The sequence below is a fragment of the Carassius gibelio genome, chromosome A9, assembly GCF_023724105.1.
Source record: "Carassius gibelio isolate Cgi1373 ecotype wild population from Czech Republic chromosome A9, carGib1.2-hapl.c, whole genome shotgun sequence".
NCBI lineage: Eukaryota > Metazoa > Chordata > Actinopteri > Cypriniformes > Cyprinidae > Carassius > Carassius gibelio.
The window spans coordinates 13,025,575-13,047,314 of NC_068379.1; the positions used below are offsets into that span (position 1 = coordinate 13,025,575).

Here is a 21,740-nt window from a genome sequence, read left to right on the forward strand (position 1 = left end):
AAATCTGTCAGCAGTGTATATGTCACTGATGGATCCTTGCAAATCCTCTTAGTGTTTGTTGAAAGCTCTTTAGTGGACTGATTTTAGCTGTTTTGCCCAGGGGATGTTATTGCAATGTACATTTCTGTGGTCAGTATGTTTGTTTTTGGGAGGTGCAAATATTCCATCACACACAGCTGTGCATGAACACCTCCAAAAGCTCCAGCTGGGAGGATCAGCACTCCCTTCAGTGGTAGATGGATGAGATGAACTAAGATAGGGCAGAGCTCCGGGGGAGATGCTATCATATAGTCCCTGTTGTTGCAGAAACAATAAAAATCCCAGCTGCCTCAGAGGAAAAGGACGCTTTTAAGCCTGGACTCATGGTAAGAAGCCTGACTAACAGCGAGTAAACTGTTAAAGGCTAAATCCCAGTGGATATGAGCAGGTTCACTTACGAGCACAGATGTTATTAATTGGCAACATTTGAAAGGAGTTGAGTCTTTGAGTAAGTTTGACTTGCACTGTGATGGTACATTTCAGATTTGTTATGGTTTGTTAAAATAGAAACATTTGACTTATTTCACTCTGCCATGGATAATTTAGATTAGAAACATGCTACTAAATCCACCAAATAATGTGACAATGTTCCGTAAACAGAACGCATAATAGTCTTTTAGATTTGTGTTGGGTTATTTACATTTGTTTCATTACAAAAATCCCTCTAAAAATGATTTCTGGGAGTATTCACTGAATCCTGCGCATGTAATGAATGATTTGGTGCGATTTAAATTTAAACCACTTGAAAGGATTTAGTTTTTTTTTCTAGAGGAACATGGCAGCTGGCATGTTTCCTGTGAAGGCTTTGCTCATGGTGTATGGATATTAAACAATGACAGAATAGTGCTTGCAGAACAAAACCCATCCCTAGAGGACAAGGAGGTGTTGAGGTGTCTCCACACCAGTTTCACCTCTATAATTACTGACAAAACCTCAGAGGACTTGGAAATGGAAATACATAGAAAAGGTGATTAAAAATACAAGCAATTTAAATACACCTAGACGTCTTCATAGGCGACCTTGCTTGTCTGATTGAGGGAGGAATAAGGGAAAAGTCTAGCAAAATAAGTTAATTCTAACTTTTTGCACCCACTTTATATTAAGTGGCCTTAACTACTATGTACTGTACTTACATTTTAATTAATAATTTAGTACAATGTACTTATTGTGTACATACATGTTTTTACAGTGTACTTATATTAAAAAAAAAAAAAAAACTACATGTAATTATCTGTATTTAATTTCTGTAATTACATTTATAATTACACTGTTGACCCATACTTTACACCTTAACCCACCCTTAAACTTACCCATACCTCCAACCCTCTCCCTAACCTTACCCCTATCCCACCTCAATAGCAGCAAAAGTGTTTTACAATACAATATGAACACAATAAGTACATTGTACTTATTTTTTATTTAAGTACATAGTAGTTAAGGCCAGCTAATATAAAGTGAGATCAACTTTTTATTTTATTTGTAATATCTATATATTTATTATAGTATAATTTAAATATACTTAAACTTAAGGTAAGAGGTTAATTAAAAATTTATTCTAAAAAGCATTTTTATTACAATTTGAATATACTTTACATTTTTTTAAGCGAGACATTCATTAAAACTTATTGATTTGAAAGACTGTTTGCCTGTGTGTTGCCATGAATGTGAAATGGCTTTTAGACAATCAATATTGTTGATTAATTTTTTGGTGTCTCCCCAGCTCACTTTATTATGCTTCTGCGTCACAATTGATTTGTTTTTCTTGTTCAAGTAGCAAACCATTAATCTGTTACCCTGACATACAAACTCTGAATATTGATAGATATTATATATCTGCTTTTCCCCCCCTCTGATGAACATTCTTGCAGTGATGAATTTGATATTTTAAAACAACACTTTCATTCAGCTTAACAAAACTGCATCACCCTTTCACTGTGATTTATGTGCAGAACTGTTCATTTTATTTTTTTCTTTCTAAAAATTTTTCTGAGCTCATCAGTGTCACTGCCTGTTAAGAGGATGGCTCTGCTTCCTCTAGATTCAGAAGTGAGGCTGATTCAGATTGAGGTGATGTATTTTTAACATACATGTTTGCTCTCCTCAGAGACTCTGAATGGAGGCACAATATGTATGCTAATGCAGCTTGTCTACTATAAAAGGGATAATATCACTTTGAATATAAAAGAGATGGCAAGAAGACGAAGAGGAAACAAGGAATTCCACTGCAGGAATTCTGTTTGTACGGTATTTACTTATGCATTTTCCAGTATATTTATGTCTTTCAACCACTGTTGTTATACATTCATAGTGTAATCTATATCTGAATCACAGAAATCTATTATTATGTAATTTGTTATATAGTGTGTTTGACACCAGTATTGGGAGTAACCAAATAAAGTGCCAGTGATACTTACTGTAACTGCATATTTAGTAACATGCCAGTAGCTCAGCTGTTTTGAAAACATGACATTCACAGTAACAAGCTTTGTTTCTTTTTTTTCAAGCAATGCTACATTAAAGTTACAAAATGCAAAATAACTGCTTTTGTTACATTGTTTTGTATACACAGCTTTACAGTCGAGTGGACTGAAATAAATAAATCAAATGAACTGTTTTAAAATGCACACTATCTCTATCTTTCATATCTGCTGTCAGTTCTGATGTGTTTGGATATACTGGACCTTCCATTTCCATTGGGAAGAATTAACAAGAAGCAATATCAGTCTATCTTTCACTTTTAAAAAGTAAAGTCATTTAACAACATCACAGCACACATTTAAATATTTCGATTTGCGTAATGCACAATACTTTTTCACAAACTCTCAAATAGCAGGCAGTATGCTAGTAATTCTGAAGGTGGCAGTTGACCACCCATGTCAGTAGAGGGCTGCTTGCATGCAAATCAACTTGTGTTGAAAAGAATAGAAATGTAGAGACCGCTTCAATATCAGGGAGTGTGTGAAACTACTCATTCTTTATGCTATCATGCCTGAATCACTCCATCGCCAGAAAAGATCCCCAGTGCTGTGAAGTGTCATTTACAGATTTCTTGCATGCAGGAGGGGTATGCGGTTTGTACAGCCACTACAGAGTATTTTTAGAATCCACCTTTGTAGTTGCCGTGGAAGCTGGGCTAATAAACTGCTAGTCTCTGAGGCCCATCAACTTTCTTTGCTCAAAAGTGAAGCAAGAGCGGCTTTGGTTTTGCTAGATTAGCACCCATAGGAATATAAGCCCCTGATATCAAGTCAGGCAGAGACGACTGTGTCCAGATCGATAATTTTCTAAAGGGTAAAGTGATTACTGTGTGGTTATTGAATTTTAGCTGCAACTGCAACACAGAAGTCCATTTACACTCCGACTGTAAAACTGGGTTAGAAATGACAATTTTCCAAAATGACTTTACCTCAGATGCGGACCCATTCATTTAACTAATTCATTTGTTTCAGTGATTTTCGCTTTAGCTACCGTCACAGATATTTTCACAACTCTTAATATGGCTATGGACGTACGTGGCATCAAAGCAGTTTCCCTTTGAACTCTGTTTCTCAGGGTATCATCAAAGGTTCAGCTGACCTTCCATAAGCGGCTCTATTAAGAGAACATCAGAGTGGTTTTACAGGCTGTCTCGACCCATTATGTCAGGCTTGCATGATAGCATTAGGGCAACAACATGACAGACATGTTCAAATAAACTTAAATATGTCAGATTGTGACATGAGTTAAACAAGTTTCAAATGTTCCCTTGTGCTACAAATTAACGACTTAATTAATTTGGGAGCAGGCTACGGTTCAGAACGCCACAGCCTGATGTCCATATGGCACACTGAGAGGAAAGCTTCAGTTCTTATCTGCCACATGGTATAAAACACATTCTGCAATCCAAATGTGCCAGAAAATAAGTTATAGCTTTGCTTTTCAAAGTCATTATTGCATAATTCATTTCAACTAATAGTACACCTATAAAGCAGCTACAGTTTTTTTTTAGTTGCTCTTGCACTAAGATCTTTATACTCCAGCACCTTGAGAGACTTTCTGCAAATATGTCTGAGATTAAGTGGGGCAGAATCTTCCAGCTGGTCAGACCCTCTGACATTGTCTGTTCTTCTGTCAGCTGGGTGAAGTCTGAGTAGTTTTCCCTAAGCAGCAGTCGGCTCATTGCTCCATATGTACTCTTGAGCTCAGAGCTTTAAATCTGTTGGAGCTGTGTTTTTGTTGCCAAAAAGTTCCCTTGTTTAACAAAGCTCTCTGTGTGTTATCCTTTCAGATTCACTTCTCTCCCTTTGCCAACATGAGCAACTGTAGCGAAACAACATGGCGTAGCTGCTGTTCAGTTTGAAGGGAGAACATACCCCACGGTTACACAGTTTTAGCTCATTTTTAGTCTAGAATTAAAATGTTGCATAGTTGCATATGCTCTACATTGCACTCTGTACACTGCAAACCATAAATATTACAGAAGTATATGCACAGGGATGTGCTTGAAACCTGCACACAGTAGTGGTGTTTCATTCATGAATGAGTACTACTTTTATACTACTACAATGCATGCATTCTACTTTTGTTACATCACAACATTATGAGTTACTTTAGTTAAGAATTAAACAGTTAAGTGAATGATTCTGTGATTTGATGCAAAATTGCGGCATTAAAATAACTTCATAAATTACATATCGCCACCTACTGGTATACTGGTTTAATCTGCAGAAAGGATTAGTGAATGAATCAGAACTAATCATTTTAGTGAACTGATTCAGGAGAACTGATTTAACAAGAAATGTAAATCACAACTCCACTGGAATGCAACACTTATTTTATGTGCATTAGCTTTATTTAAAAATGTACGCAGGGTTTGTAATAAAAATCTTTTAGTGAATTATAAACAGCATTATGGTTGCAAGCTATAAATAGAATATAAGGACACTGTATTTAGAATATAAATTTAATCCACATTCACAATCCACATTCCATTCAAGTCTATTAGAATCCAGAATATGAACCTCTCAGCAGAAATTCTGTTCTTCTAACAGCACTTCAGTTGAAAGTTTTCTGTCATGCTGGCAAAAACTTTCCTACTACGTCTGAACCACGCAGGGAAAGATGACAGCAGATCTGTTTAATTGCTATGTTTACAATTTCTGGAACTGCTGTGCTAACACATAAGAGAAATAAAAGTTATTGCATGCATGGCTGCATATTATAGAAGAATAATGGGGTTTTGTAATTTTCTGGTTTATGAAATGTCATGCATGTTGGGTGGGAGGCAGCGCCGAGGCAATCGCACAGGTAGCAATCAGTCAAAGCTAATTTTGTGTTTGTGCACTCGGCTCATTGTTCAGATCTGAATGCCATTATTATAAAGAACAAAGCCTGTCCTTTCCAACAACTGCGCTTTATCATCAGACCATGAAACAGCACTGTATTTACAAGATTTGCCACTGTAGCTGTGTCTTTGTTGAGGAGTAACTGAGAGAAATGACTTTGGGTTGGGTCTGTATGTGTAGTAGATGTTAAAAAACAAAAAGACAGCACCTTTTACTGCCTTTTCTTGATAATGAACAGGCACGTCCTGCTTTCCAAGATACAGTCATCTTAAGTCTGCTGATTGCAGAATATATCAACATTGTTTTCTGAAAAGAATCGAACCACCCACACGTAAGTTATTTCTAAAGCCTTTACTGGTTTTGCATTGTCTTGAACTGCAGAGGTTGGTGGGCAGCTCAATGAGTATTGACAGAAAGACAGATGGAAACAGGGGGCCAATCTGCCTTATGTGCATGCCCTTAACTGAATACCACTGTATGCTGCATGACCACACTGATGTCACCAATGAAGTGGAGCTTTTCACTTGCAACAAATCTCCCTGACATCTGACAGCTCATACTATAGCAGTTCCGAGGAAAACTTTCTTCCTCCTCTTCCCTATACTGTTGCAGTTATTATCCAATGATATGTCTCTACATAGAATTAGCTGATACTTTAAGGTAAAGCGGTTCATGCAACATTGTTTCCATTAGTTTACTAATAACAGTCTTCTTGTGTTTGCAGTTATCGGCTGGTTAAGGGGAAGAGATGCTTCTTTATCGGAAATGCATTTGATGTTTTCTCTCAGCGAAATGGTCCACCACACTCATTATAAACCAAATGATTCAGTGGTCAATAAATGCATTTAGATAAATAATGAATGATGATTTGTTTAAGCAATTTAAAGCCCATCTCAAAATCATCCATCTTTTGCAAATCTGTAAAGTTTTCTTTTTTTGTTTTTACGGATGCAGGTATTGCTGAATTGAATTAAAACGGAATGCTTTTACTTTGCTGGAAATATAATCGATAATCAGTTCTTGTACAGCATGAGTTTGTGTGTGAGATCAATTGTGAGTTTTCTGTGTGTAAGATCAATTGTTTTATTTGTAAATCTGTAGACCCAGTTGTCTGCTGTCCACATGTAGAAATAAAAATATATATGTTTGAATTTATATATATATATATATATATATATATATATATATATATATATATATATATATATATATATATATATATATATATATATATATATATATATAATAGTTTAGTGAAAAAACAATTAGTGGCATTCTAAAGTATTTAATTTGTGGTCAAAATTCCAACAAAACCGCCAACATGATATCTGCAGTGTTTCATAATCTGCAAGTTATCTAGGACCAATTTCTTTAATGATATCTAGACTCCCTCTTTATGAACAAATCATTTTCCAGAATAGGCTCAAACACTTATGAAATGAATAACAGCATTTGTTCTCCCATTTGAAATCAGCCCCTGATGGTTCATTTTAATTGGCAGTTGGTCACATTGCTTTCCAAGATATCTGTCTTCCATTCCGCTCAATTATGCTGCAGTCTCAAACATGCCAAGACGTCTTCCTGTGGCCACTGCGGTAGTTTTCATTAGTATAATCCATGAACAACATATTTCCTATCATTTTAATTTGTAGAATTATTGCAAAGTTACCAGTTACAATGTCTCTTAACATATTGAAAGACACATTTGTACACATTTGTACATGTGCGCACCCACTCGTCTTGCCCCTTACATCTGACTCTCTTACTGTATGCAATTTAGAATTGATTCAGAAACTGTGTTGCTTGGTTACGAGGCATTATTGCTCTTCTAAAATTGGGGGTGGGAAGGGAACTCTCTCTCTGGCATGTTTCATGCAGCCACATGCTCTGTAGAAGCTGGTACGGTTCTCTCTTTCTTTCTTTTTCTGTTTAGAGCTGCAGTCAGTGTAGTCCTTAGGTATGCAATGCATCCAGAGATCTCTGACACAGGATTCCCAATACTCAAGCTCCACTCTGTTTTGAAGCTTGTTTTTTCAGTCTTCATTAAAATGAAATGAGTTAAAAATTCCTGTTTGATCTTTCTTCGGTTAGCATCTTTTTACATTTTCTTCATAAAGAAGTCATGAATCTTCAGTTCTGTCATATCAGCATGTAAATAACTATTATAGTAGTTGCTTCATGGATTTCTACACTTCCTCATTAGGAAAAACCCAAATGCATGTAAACTGCACCACCTGGGACTGTTGATTTGCAGGTATCTGTGTCCGTAGAACATATAAATCTTTTTTTTAAGCTCTCGAACACATTAACCTGATAAAAGATGGATGATAATGGATGCAACACATACCGAAGCCTCTATCTCAGCACCTCAGCCTTCCTTTACCTGCTCCTGACTGCTGCCTCAGCTCCTTCCTAAGAAAGAACATGCTCACGAGCGAGAGGGAGAGAGAGAGCACTAATGAGGGAGAGAGAGGGGGTGTGTGAGAGAAAGATGCTGAATCCTGGTTGGCTAGAGAGAGTAGAGGCTGACTCAGTGGATATGGAAGAGCAGCATGTGACAGATGCAATTCTCATCCCAGTCCTCACCATCAGACCAGAGGCTTGTTCACCATTGGCCCCGTTCATTGGAGCGGCAACGCACGGCACACTTTAACACCATGCTCTCCTTTGCCAGACCCAGTGGAGCTTTCTCACTAGCGCGTATCAGTTGCACAACGAGCAGGAGACTCAGCCCAGACACACTTCAGCCCAGCGCAGAGAGCCGAGACTGAGGAAGACGAAAAAGAGCAGCTCTGCCTTACTGTCTTTCCCGTTGTACGGAAAAGGAGAGAGCTGGATAACGCATTGCTGGAGGCTACTACAAAAAGCAAAGGCACGTCAGAAAAATCCCTCAAAGTGAGTGTAACAGACTGATGTTCGAGGATCCGAGAGGATGAGGGAACACGCTCTCTCCGTTCCTGACTGAGGGAAAAAAGTGAGCTTGTGCCTTTCATCTGAAAGAGAGAAACAAAAGAAAAGGCTTGTTGGGTGGACTTGTTTCACTCTCTCTTGGCTGGACTCTGTGCATGGAAGCTTCGGGTCCCCCATGGCGTGTTACTATATTGTCATCAGCTCCACACATCTCAGCAATGGACACTTTCGAAACATCAAGGGAGTTTTCCGAGGTCCCCTCAGCAAGAACGGCAACAAAAACTTGGTAACTACCCTGTCTTCCTTACTGATGTGTGTTTGCTCATGTGCTTAGGAAGTGTTTGCATCGGATAGAAATGTTGCTTCTTGAAAACAAACTTTTCAGTACTGTGAAAAAACTTCACGTCAAACAGACGAGTATAATTCATTCATATTATGATAACTATAGTAAAACCAATCTGTAAAAAGGGGTAAACTGCAGTTCTACTTAATAAGAATGATATTTCAGTTAAATCATGTATTTAGGATTATACAGTGATGTAAAATGGTTTTGACTTGAATAAGACCATTTAATTTAGATGTTCCAATTTTTTCATTTTAGATGAAATTGTATTTGTAATGATGGGTTATAAGGAAGTTCCCTATCATAGGTCACTTCGATGCTGCGGTGACGTCACCACGTATGGGAACACCTCCGGTGTGACGAATGTCTGAAGCCCTATACCATCCCGCCAATCCTATTGGCCAAATGGCGCATAGCACCACCCTACGCATGCGCACGCATGATATACCTGGGTGCAGCGCGCCATTTCGCTCAGATTTCATTCCTTCAGGAATAGCGAATCTTCTGTGCCCTATCATCTCGCGTTCTCCAGCGATTTTCTTCGAGCAGTGTTTAACTCCTCTTTCGCGGACGCGATGAGTCAACGAAAGGTAAGAGCCGTATATGGGTTTATCACAGGGAGGCACTCATGAGAGATTCGTTTGCAGCCTCTCTCATGTTCTCTCTGTGATAGCCTACGGCTATGGTAAAATAAGAAAAGTATCCGCGCTCTGGAGTCTATTTCTTCAGTCGCCTCGCGTCTAACCCCCACCGTTCGCTTCTGCGGTCGCCGAGGCCCCGCACGAGGTGTTGGTTAGGGGCGATATGTGCGGCTTGACTATGAATACAGTGATGCACTGGAGTTTCCACTTGCTCGCTCTCCCCTTCTCGAGCGCGTTGATCAGAGCAGTTTTGCTTTATACTATGTTGTCTAACCGCAGCTTCTACTCAGAGTAGGCTCTGACCTGCATAAGCGGTTCTCTCCCTCCGAGCGGACAGGAGAAACGCGCTTCCCCTTCCTCAGTGTGCTACATGGCGGACTGCTATTATATAGCGATGCCGTTTGACTACCTCTCTAGCCGAACGGATCGCGCCAAACTCCGCCGCGACCTAGTCTCGTCTAGACGTATCGAGTCGTGTCTATTTCGGCAAATTTTATTCTCTTATTACGGTTCTTTACGAGAAGCCTCTCGTTCTTTCCCCACACTCTAACATTGACCGTCTCGCAGCACAAGCACTTCGAGCGTCACTGAACTGAGCTGTTATTTGAGCGCCCCTCAGACACTGCACAATTCAGTCTTCAGAGTTTGAGGGACGGCACAAGAGACTGGCGAATTTGGCCAGTTTATGACGGCTCACACAGCTGCCGCGTTCTCGCTAGCGGCGTGGCCCTATGTTTATCTTGTTGGATTAAATCCTGCCGTGGACACGCTTCAGGATTATACACAACGAAACACAGCGAGTTTGACGCATGCATTTCCTTCTATGTTTGCCGGGGTCTGTGCCCTCCACTGAAGAGTGCTGTTGGACTGCTAATGCACATCCAACCCTCTCACTGCAGCCCCCACGCTCTAACATTGACTGTCTCGCAGCACATGCACTTCGAGCGTCACTGAACTGAGCTGTTATTTGAGCGCCCCCTCAGACACTCTGCACTATTCAGCCTTCAGAGTCTGAGGGACGCCACAAGAGGCTGGCAAATATGGCCAGTTTATGACGGCTCACACAGCTGCCGCGTTCTCGCTTGCGGCGTGGCCTAATGTTTTCTTGTTGGATTAAATCCTGCCGTGAACACGCTTCAGGATTATATACAACGAAACGCAGCGAGTTTGACGCATGCGCTTTGCTTCATGTTTGCCAGGGTCTGTGCCCTCCACTAGAGAGTGCTGTTGGACTGCTAATGCACATCCAACCCTTTCACTGCAGTCCCCACGCTCTAACATTGACTGTCTCGCAGCTAAGGCACCTCGAGCATCATTGGATTGAGCTATCATTTGAGCGCCCCCTCAGACACTCTGCACAATCCAGCCTTCAGAGTCTGAGGGACGCCACGAGAGACTGGCGAATATGGCCAGTTATGACGGCTCACACAGCTGCCGCGTTCTCGTCAGCGGCGTGGCCTAATGTTATCTTGTTGGATTAAATCCTGCCGTGAACACGCTTCAGGATTATACACAACGAAACGCGGCGAGTTTGACGCTTGCGCTTTCCTTCTATGTTTGCCAGGGTCTGTGCCCTCCACTAGAGAGTGCTGTTGGACTGCTAATGCACATCCAACCCTCTCACTGCAGTCCCCACGCTCTAACATTGACTGTCTCGCAGCAAAGCCACCTCGAGCATCATTGGATTGAGCTATCATTTGAGCGCCCCCTCAGACACTCTGCACAATCCAGCCTTCAGAGTTTGAGGGACGGCACAAAAGGCTGGCAGAGATGGCCAGTTTATGACTGCTCATACAGCCGCCACGTTCTCGCAATGGCGACGTGGCCCGATTTTTATCTTGGTGAATTTAATCCTGCCTTGGATACGCTTCAGGATTATACACAACGAAACGCAGCAAGTTTACGCATGCGCTTTACTTCATGTTCGCCAGGGACTGTGCCCTCCACTAGAGAGTGCTGTTGGACCGCTAATGCGCATCCAACACTCTCACTGCAGTCCCTACGCTCTAACATTGACTGCCTCGCAGCAAACAGCGCTTCGAGCAGCATTGGATCGGGCTGTGACGCCAGGCGTAATAATAAATAATAATCCCTCAGACACTGCGCAATCCAGCTTTCAGATCTTGAGGGGCGATTCAAGGGTCTTACACAGACGACCCGTTTATGACGGCTCGCACAGCCGCCGTTTTAGTTAGCGGCAGAGCCTGATGTTCAATTTGTTGGTCTAATTCCTGCCGTGGACACGTTCAGGAATATACACAACGGGACGCAATAGCTCTTATGCATACACTTCCCCTGTGCACGAATGCCGCAGGCTTTTCCGTGCACGGACATTATGTGTATGACAGCGTTGCAGAAAGCGGAAATTTGAGACTGCTAGTATCGTTTTGGGTCGCGTGGAACGCTTGCCCGGCATTTCTCAATGGGTGTTACGCACAATTGTCACGGATACACCAATTCGTTTTTTAGAGGCCCGCCTCTTTCCGCTGAATTCTTTCCACGGTGGTAGACTGATGGTAATAGCAGTGTTGTGACAGGAGATGTCAACTCTGCTGAGCAAAGGGGCTATAGAAGTCGTAGACCCCGTACTTCTCAATGCATGGATGTAGCTCTGGCCCCGTTGCGGCTCCAGGGCGTCCGTCTGTTAACCACTTGGACGATTGGCAGCGGCATTCCCCGTAATTTGTCTGGGGTTACTTCACATGCGCCCTTTTCAGTGGAAAAGTGGGCGGTAAGACGAAATATTTCACCCCGTTGTCTTCCGCATCCGACGATTTCGGTGACACGGAGTTGTGTGATGTCATTAAAGCTATGGATGCCAACCGAGTTTCTCCTACCGGGGTTCGGCTGGGGATTTGAGCTTTCCCAGAGACCGTCACGACGGATGCGTCTTTGACCGGTTGGGGAGCTGTTTGTCAAGGGCTACCAGCCCATGGAGTGTGGACAGCTGCACAACGCAGTTGGTATATAACCGGTTGGAATTACTGGCAGTTTTCTGGCTCTCCAGTAATTCGCGAATCTGCTGATCGGCCGTCTTGTGCTGCTCAGATCAGACAGCACAGCGTTTGTCTCATACCTGAATCATTAGGAAGGATTACGCTCTCGCCCCCTGTGCAGGCTGGCGAGACATGTTCTTCTCTGGTCTCAGAGAAAATTTCTGTCGATCCGAGTTGTTCATGTCCCCGGACGTTTGAACTTCGGAGCAGATATGCTATCCAGACGGGCTCTGGAACAGGGAGAATGGAGATTACACCTCCAGACGGTGAATCTTTTATGGCGGATATTCGGCAAGCGAAAGTGGATTTATTCGCGTCAAACATGACTACGCATTGCCCGCTATGGTTCTCCCTATGCCCCCATCGCCCCTGGGCGTGGATGCATTAGCTCACAGCTGGCCCACGACCAGTCTGTATGCTTTTCCTCCGATTCGTTTGATCCCAGCGGTATTATGCAGAATACGGTGGGATAGAGTGGATCAGCTGCTGCTGGTGGCTCCGCGATGGCACACGCAGCCGTGGTTTGCGGATCTGATCAGTCTGCTAGCGGGCTCTCCTTGGAGATTCCCCTCAGACAGGATTTATTATCACAAGCACAGGGGCTGATTTGGCACCCGAGGCCGGATCTGTGGAAACTGTGGGCGTGGCCATTGAGCGGAGTGCATTAGTATGTCCCAGTCTTTCTGTTGAAACCACTGAGACTATATTGAATTCTAGAGCAGCTTCTACGAGACGCTTATATGCTTTCAAGTGGAGACTGATTACAGCCTGGTGTGGCAATCGTAATGTGGATCCAGTTTACTGCCCAGTGGCTTCAGTGCTGGAGTTCCTCCAGGATTGTTTTTCGGATGACATAACACCAGCCACTTTTAGGTTTACGTGGCAGCCATTTCAGCTTACCATGAATACATAGGCGGTGCCTCTATGAGGTGTCATCCACTAGTTTCTCGTTTCGTACAGCGTGCGCGACGGCTGAGGCCTTTCCGCCCTGTGCGAGTTCCTTCATGGGGTTTATCCATTGTGTTGCTAGGTTTATCAGGGCATCCGTTTGAGCCCTTGGAGACCGTATCGGATAAATTCTTGACACTGAAGACACTTCTTCTCATGGCTTTATCCTCCCTCAAGAGAGTTGGGGATTTACAGGCTCTTTCTGTTTCATCCTCATGCATGGAATTTGCACCGGGCTCTGTGAAGGTGCTGCTGCGGCCCAGGCCTAACTATGTTCCTAAGGTCGCATCTAACCTCTTTCGCTTTCAGCAAGTGTTCCTGGAAGCTTTTTCACCTGCTGAGGCTGGATCAGAAGATCTAAGTCTTTGCCCTGTGAGAGCTTTAAAGACTTATGTGGATCGTACAGCCCCTTGGCGTGAATCTGACCAGCTGTTTGTCTGTCTTGGACATAAAAGTAAGGGCCATGCGGTTCCAAAACAGCGCATGTCCCATTGGCTGGTGGAGGCAATTTCTTTGGCCTATGAGGCGCGCGGACTCGCTTCGCCCTTAGAAATTAAGGCTCATTCCACTTGAGCTGTGGCTTCTTCTCAAGCTTTTCTCAGTGGATCTTCTATGGATGATATCTGTGCTGCGGCAGGATGGTCCTCACCGAGCACTTTTATCAAGTCCTACAGTCTGGATGTGAGGATGGCCCCTGGCTCCCGGGTTCTCTCCGCTTGAGCAGATGCTTCCTCGGATCTCAGTTATCAGGTACGTCAGGCGTTTTGGTATATCGTTCCCATACGTGGTGACGTCACCGCAGCATCGAAGTGACCTATGATAGGGAACATCTCGGTTACGTATGTAACCTTGGTTCCCTGAATAGGGAACGAGATGCTGCGGTTCTGGCCGTTCCGTACCTTGATAACTTCTTCATCTTCAGTCATGAAATCTGAGCGAAATGGCGCGCTGCACCCAGGTATATCATGCGTGCGCATGCGTAGGGTGGTGCTATGCGCCATTTGGCCAATAGGATTGGCGGGATGGTATAGGGCTTCAGACATTCGTCACACCGGAGGTGTTCCCATACGTGGTGACGTCACCGCAGCATCTCGTTCCCTATTCAGGGAACCAAGGTTACATACGTAACCGAGATGTTATAAGGAATCGCCTTGTAACATGAACATCAAAGTGAAACTGGCAAAGCAATAATCCCTCTGGAAAAGTGTTGCAAAATGACTTCACATTCAGTACTTCCTGTTTATGAGGAAAGTTGCAGATGGAGAAAGTGAGTTCGGCTCTGACCATAACTAAATTCCTAACAGATGGATAGGGATCAAATTAATCTCTACTCACAGTCACAGCCTGGGATTTAGTCTAACCGTACTTTTCAGGTTTTACCCTTGAAATAATCCTCCTGATTTTGCTCTCACAAACTGCCTCTATTTCCGCACTAACTCTGCTGTAAATCCGCCATATCTAGGGCAGCTCAAAGGGGAATTTTAAAACAAAATCAGCGTTAGTAAAATATTATTTTTCATAATTACTCTGTGAGCAGTTTGAAGATTGTTTTTCAATTCGTTGGCGAGTTAAGCAGGATTATAAATACAAAGTAATACGATGAATGATTCAGCTGTACAGTGTAATTTAATTAAAGTGCTCTGCTCCTGAATGGAAGCATCTTTCAAAGCTTTTAAATGTGTAAGTGAAATTTCATACTCTCTTTCACTGCTTCCTTCTCAAGCTTGCCCGTGTCATCTCTGTCAGTGGGGGGAACAGAGATGTCTTGACAGCAGCCTCCTCCTTTCAAAAGAATCAAAAATGATTGGAGATGAAATATTGAAGCTCTTGGCTTGGGATCAAGCGCCTAGGCTGCTCATCTGCCTCCCCCTCCAGCTGAAAGGTTAATACTTAGGGAACGTTTGGGTGGCTTAACTGTGAATGCAGCAACAGATTGTTTTGTCGAGCACAGACGAAAAGTAGGTTTCAGTGGCCGTTGTCAGCTTGATCTCAATTATCAGATTTGACACATCTCCCACTCTTTTGCAGGGAGAATCTGGTGTCAGTGAATGTAAAATTACAGCTGAGCATTGTGTACATCACTGCCACCACTGTAACAGTAAAGTTTGTTCATTACTCCCGCCGCTGTATAAAGCAGCTGTAAGTCTCATATACTCTTGCACACACACTCTCAGATGTAAGGGAATGAAAGGCAGCCTAAGAAAGCTGTGCTTATCCCAGCGCTGGTGCAGTGCCATCTGGCTCCTTTTCCTGGTGCAGTGATATTTTAGTCCAGAAGAAAAGCTTTGTGCTGTAAAACATTTGTTCAGCGTGGCTCAGATGCAGAGGAAAGGAGAGGGGGAAGGATAATAACAATGTAACTGTGAAAGTGAGAGTGCTCCCATAGTCACTCTTATAATATGATGGACTTTTCTGCTATGAAATACATTGCCACTCGGTGAAATCTATCTTTGTAATTAGAGGGACTTGCTCTCTTGGGTTTCTCCAACCCGATCTCACGGCAATTCGTACATTTTTCACAAGGGGGCTTATTCGTACTAATTCGTACGACCACACTCATACAAATTCATACGATTGTTGCCAAATCGTACGTATTTTACGAGTTGCACAATTTGTATGAATTTGTACGAATGGCCTAAACCTAACCCCGCCCCTAAACCTAACCGTCACTGGGGTCGTATAAAATCGTACGAGTGAGGTCGTACAAATTCGTACGAATAAGCCACCTCGTAAAATACGTACAAATTGGTCGTGAGATAGTGTTGGCTTCTCACCACATCAGAAGGCTTGGTTTAAGTGAAAGCATCGACCTGTTGATAATGCTGAGAGGAAAATGAAAACAAGACAAGTTGTGCATAGCTTGCATATTTAATGACTCATAACAACGACTTTGACACTGAGTACATTGTACTTGCGATAGTTGTGGAGAAGAGATTAGACCATTGCATAAAACAGAACATTTAACAATGCCTGGAAACTTACCGTTAAACAAATTATAAATTAAATGACAATTTTGTTAAAACTTTTTTATTATTTTTATTAATATTATTATTAATAACATTATATTTTGTTTCGTTTTAACATCACTTTTTGGAATTTGTAAAATTACAGAAGAGCAGAAAAGGAATCTTTATATCATATATTGTATCCTGTCTATAGTTCCTTAAATTAGAAGACTCCAACAATACCCTCTTTTATGCCTTTTATTTTGTTATGGTTAGGTTTGTTGCTTTGCTTTGTTTTGTTTAGTTTAGTTTATTTTCCAGGTGGAATAAGGCAGAAAAAAAACATCATACTATGCTGCTAAACTGAACGAGTAGCTAGTTGAAGCTGTCCCGTGTCAGTGGACTCTTACAAAGTCAGACACTGAGTGGAATATTGCCCTTTTCATGAATATGCATATAAATGGGGTTATTTCAACGCTGGTATTGATTTCCTCACAGTCGCTGCTAAGTCAGCCCATATCCCCGCTGAGCTGTGATGTGAGCATCCCTTTCTACTCAGTGATGCCCCATTCAGACACTGCTGTGCTCTGGGAAAGGATCCTTACAATGAACATCTATACAGTATGTATGGCCATAATGCCTCTATTGGCAGATGCATGGCAGTGTGAACAGGTGTTATAATCAGCTCTTGTGCTGATTGCACAGGGGTTGTGGGCGATTGTGTAGATTGGATGTTGCTAACGTCATTTGCATAATTGTCCAGCACAAAAAGCACAAAATTCTGTGAAGCCCTAATCACCATCGCCTGTGTGCAAAAGCTGAGGCAGCAGCAAACTAGTTAATCGCAGAGAGCGAGCGAGAGAGAAAGAGATTAAAACAGTGGGAGGAAAGGGATTGAAAAAGGGCAAAATGTTATTATGTTCCTCTTACCCTTTGTCTTTCCCTGCTGGGAAAACTGCTCTGACAATTTGCATTGTGGGTACACAATGCGTATGTGTGTGCAGACGTGCTCTGAGTTCCTTCCTAATTGAGAATTACAGCAGAAATCCGGCTCTAGAAGTGACCAGGCCCCCATGCACAAGCTCTGCTGCGCGATAATTAATGTAGTGGCGCAGACGATTAGCTTCTGCAACCTTTTACCACATTTTACTGCGTGGCCCCATCCAGGTGCGAGGGAGAAATGAGCGTTTAGATATCACACCATGCAGCATGCATTATTTACAGACAGGTAGAACCCAGGGCTTGTCATCACTGCCGAACGCAAACAGATGTAGTTAACTTTACACACGCCCGAGACAAATGTGTGGCACACTCATTCGGCTGATTAAAATTCACTCCATTCATGGCCTTCTGTTACTCATAAACGCCAGGTTCATTTAAATACCCTGAACGTGGCGTTTTGCCTGCTAGTGCTGCATCAATTTCATTTCACAGTGCTGTTAACTTTATAACAATGGAATCGTTCTCTCTGAAGCTCGCAGACGCTGTGTTTGTTTCTTTGTGAGTGTGTGTCTGTGTGTGTTTTGGAGGTATTCACTGTGACAAATCAAATATCTTGCCCTGGTTGTGTTGTTCTCTTCCTCTCTGCACAAAAGAGGCACGGCGCAGATTCCAGGGGCCCTTATAAAAGTGCTAATCCCATGTTTTCTACTGATGGTGAACCTATTTTCACACTGATTCACAGAAAATACCCTATTGAATAAACTGTGTACTTAGAAGGCACAAAGGCACAGTGGGGTTTGACTGTAGGCTTGCTGCTGAGCAATAATAGGACAATTACACTGTAGCATGGCAGCTTTACCCTTTCTCCTTCCTGGATACGTTTCACCTGAAGTTCAGAGATGAAACGTTCTTGGCCATCCTATGCCATCAACCCATTGTTGTTCTCTTACCCTCATAAATATTTCAGTCATTGGTCACAAGGATCTATAATTTACCTGATGTTTCAGTGCAGAATAACGGTGAGACCGATCTACTGCTCTGATGTGCCGGTCTTTATATAATCGCTTGAACTTTGCAAGGCTTTTTTTGTACATGTCGGGAGGGTTTTGCACTCGTAAGCAGTGGAGTAAAAATACCCTTCCAGCCCTGAGCTGTGGCCTTGCTCAGCTGAAGGGCAGCATATAGAGAAGCTTCCTAACAGCGTCTCTGCCTCTTAATGGACGGATACTGCTGTACCATAGACTGTGACATATACACTCACACCCTGAAAGCACACAATAGTTCACCCAGAAGTGTTCAGTATTTACTATACTCACCTGTATGTTGATGCAAGCCTGGACAGTATGCAGTTATTTTTTTCAGTAGAACGCAAAATGTATGTAGTTTTTCATAATATATAGACATTTCATAGTGACCACTAGCTTTAAAAAGCATAGGAAAGATTTTGAAGGTTTAACTTTTTAACGTTTATGCATTTGGCAGACACTTTTATACTTTTACATGCATTGTACATATACTGCCATATACGAAATGGTACTTTCTAAATACTTTTTTATGCTAAATACTTTTTAATAAATTAATCAAATGTGATATTACAGACATAATACTAAAAAATTATTTATTTAGCTAAGAAAAATGCATCACGGTTTCCACAAAAATGTTAATCAGTTCTGTGGTCATATTAGGAAGGTTTATGAAGGATTATGTGACACTGATGACTGAGTAATGGCTGCTAAAAATTCAGCTTTGATATCATAGGAATAAATTCCAGTTTAAAATATATTTCACTAGAAAACCGTTATTTTAAATTTCATTTTGAGTTCTTCTTTCAAAGTCTTATTGCTATATAATCTAGTCTTCTGCTACATGATAGCTTTATGTCAGCAGTGGACTAAAATGTAAGTCAGTATTCATTGATTCATTTATTATCATCGCAGCATCTCTGGTTTTATTTAATTATATTTGGGCATATGATCAATGCTGTTTGTCGTTAAGGATATGAAAATGTTTTTTTTATTATTTATTTATTTTATTTTTTTATAATGTCATGATGACGTTGAATATAAGCAAAAATACTTATTTTCTGTTAAAATTAAATTAAATTAAATTAAATTAAATTAAATGAAATGAAATGAAATTAAATTAAATTAAATTAAATTAAATTAAATTAAATTAAATTAAATTAAATTAAATTAAATTAAATATGTTTGGAATGATATGAGGTTGAGTAAATGATGACAATTTTCAAATTTATGTAAATTGTCCCTTTAACACTTTATATGTTTGTATGTTTATGATAAATCATAGTAATGCAGAGTGAAATATGCAGTACAATGAATGCAGTAGGTATGGGAAAGCACAGGTGCAGGGCTGGAAAGAGATCCCTGTGTTTGTGCCAGTAATGTGCCAGCGAGTCCCCATCGTTGTACCACAATATGACTGCTGAGAGCCTTTTAATGTTCCCCATTCCTTTGAGTGATATTAGAATGCAGAGCATCCCAGCTGCCTCGTCTTACTTGATAGAAGTGAAGTGCTTCTTTTTCTCTATTTCAAAAACAAGCCAAAACAAAATCCACAGCAGACCAAGCAAGCTTGTAAAAACTGAATAACCCAGCGTCAGACCCTCACTGCTGCCCACCTCCTGCTTTACCGGAGCCGATTGCAGAGAGACGACCGCCGTTAGGCAGAGTTTGCGATTGAGCACAGATGGAGAAGCAGGGAAAGAGGTGCAGAGAGGGGCTGTGTGGAGTCTTCCAGGTGACCACAGTATTTCTGATGAGTTCTGAGTTAAGTGTGTATGAGTTAACTTTATCTCCTACCTCTCTCTATCTCTCCCTTCCTCTGTCTAGTATTCAGATACTTCAGCAAGCAATGATATTATTAGAGTGCTGCATACTAGACCTTTTGTCTTTGACTCAAGTCAATTAACTTCTGCTCTCCTCTCATACTGCTCTTTCATTCTCTCACTCTACCTTAACACATTTTTTCTCTTCCTTCTAAATCCAACCTGATCTAATTACTATTCATAAGTATTCATACTTAGAGTGTTTCTAGTGGACATACAGTTCATTTTTTTGTACATCTGGAGCAACACTAAAATGTGTCCTATTCAGTGGAAAGTTAATTTGAATATATATATATATATATATATATATATATATATATATATATATATATATATATATATATATATATATTTTTTTTTTTTTTTTTTTTATAAATGAGATGTCTACAAATGCAAATGAATAAATTAAATACTAAACATTTAACACAATTTTCCTATTGTCTCCCATTCCTAATATGGCATTTAATGTTTAATTCCAACCGATTTCTAACCACTGTGCCTGCACTTAATGTGACATGTTAAGATGGTAATGTTATACTGTAACATTAAACACTGTTCCAAATTTGCTGCAGATTTTTAGCTTTGAGCTTGAATTGAGCTTTTATTATAATTATTATAAATTCATTTGCCATTTTTATGCAAAGTTTCTTGCACAGAAAAATGAAAATTCCAGCTTAATACAGTTTTTTTTTTCATCTGTATCTGTCCCCTTGCAAAAGCTAGGACATAACTATTCTATAACTATATGGATGTTAAAATCCAGAAACTAGATGTTATCCAGTACAGACCATCTGAGACAGACAGAAAATCTGAGTGGGTCCTGTCCATGCTGCTGAATCATAAATGTCCCAGAGATGCCCGAGTGATGGTTCTCTAGTTACAATTTACAGTAAATATAGCAGGGACACATTTATAGCACATTTCATTGTCAGCAAGCAGCGTGGTGTGCTGTTGTTATAAATTTAAGTGAATAAAACTTTTATCTTAAACTTGCAGTACACTGCATTTTTTTTTTTTTTTTTTTTTTTAAATATTGTGCAGTTTCTGATCAAATACAATCTGCATTATTGTAGGCCAAATGGTGCTATGTTAGTATCCTTTTATTATTCTTTTTGTACAAATTATTCTAAAATTATACTGAAACTTGAATACAAAATGTAAAATAAATAAATAAAACTATAATAATGCTGATGCTTCTGCCTGGAAAGTATGCAGGTACTTCTAAGAGTGCATTTCCTGTCTAACAATGGAACATTTTCGTCCTCTCCTCCAAAGAGTTAAAAATGGTTTAAAGTCTCTATTTGTGGTTGTTAATTATTCAAGTGTCTTCACCTTCGTCTCTTGGCAAAAAGGAGTCAGGTGGCAGTGGCTGTGCTGTCTCCTGCCAGCCGCCTCTTACTCTGCATCATTTAGATCCGGCAGGTGGAGTCAGGGTCAGACACTGCCACTTGAGCTTCATATCAGACTGATTTATGTTTAAATCTACAAAATAACTGAAGGAAATAGATCCATCAGAACTACCCAATCACCATAAACATTTACTACAACAGTTCATATTTTACTGGCTACAGTATAGAAACCTTTTTTTTTTTCCCTGATTGATACATTCATTTAGCCATTGAATATTGAACTGCAACGTGTGTGCATGACTCTTATTGTGTACTTGTGTCTGTGCCTTGTTTTCTCATTTCTCTTGTGTGTATTTGTGCTGGTCAGTGTGTTTGTGTGTTTTAAACACATTTAAAATATCTCGCCATGCTTTGCTGGAAGACTGAGCTCTGCACATGAGCAGTTTCTAATGATAAGT

General features: G+C 40.9%; 1 protein-coding gene across 1 annotated transcript in view; it reads left to right on the plus strand.

Annotated features, from left to right (window-relative positions):
• Positions 1–7,911: 7,911 nt before the first annotated feature.
• The window catches only part of LOC128019656 (zinc finger protein 804A-like), a 62,578-nt gene continuing 48,749 nt past the window's right edge, over positions 7,912–21,740 (plus strand). Inside the window, exon 1 of the mRNA XM_052605760.1 lies at positions 7,912–8,559. Within this exon, the coding sequence (XP_052461720.1) occupies positions 8,449–8,559 (111 nt within the window). The 5' untranslated portion in view covers positions 7,912–8,448. The remainder of the gene's footprint in view (positions 8,560–21,740) is intronic.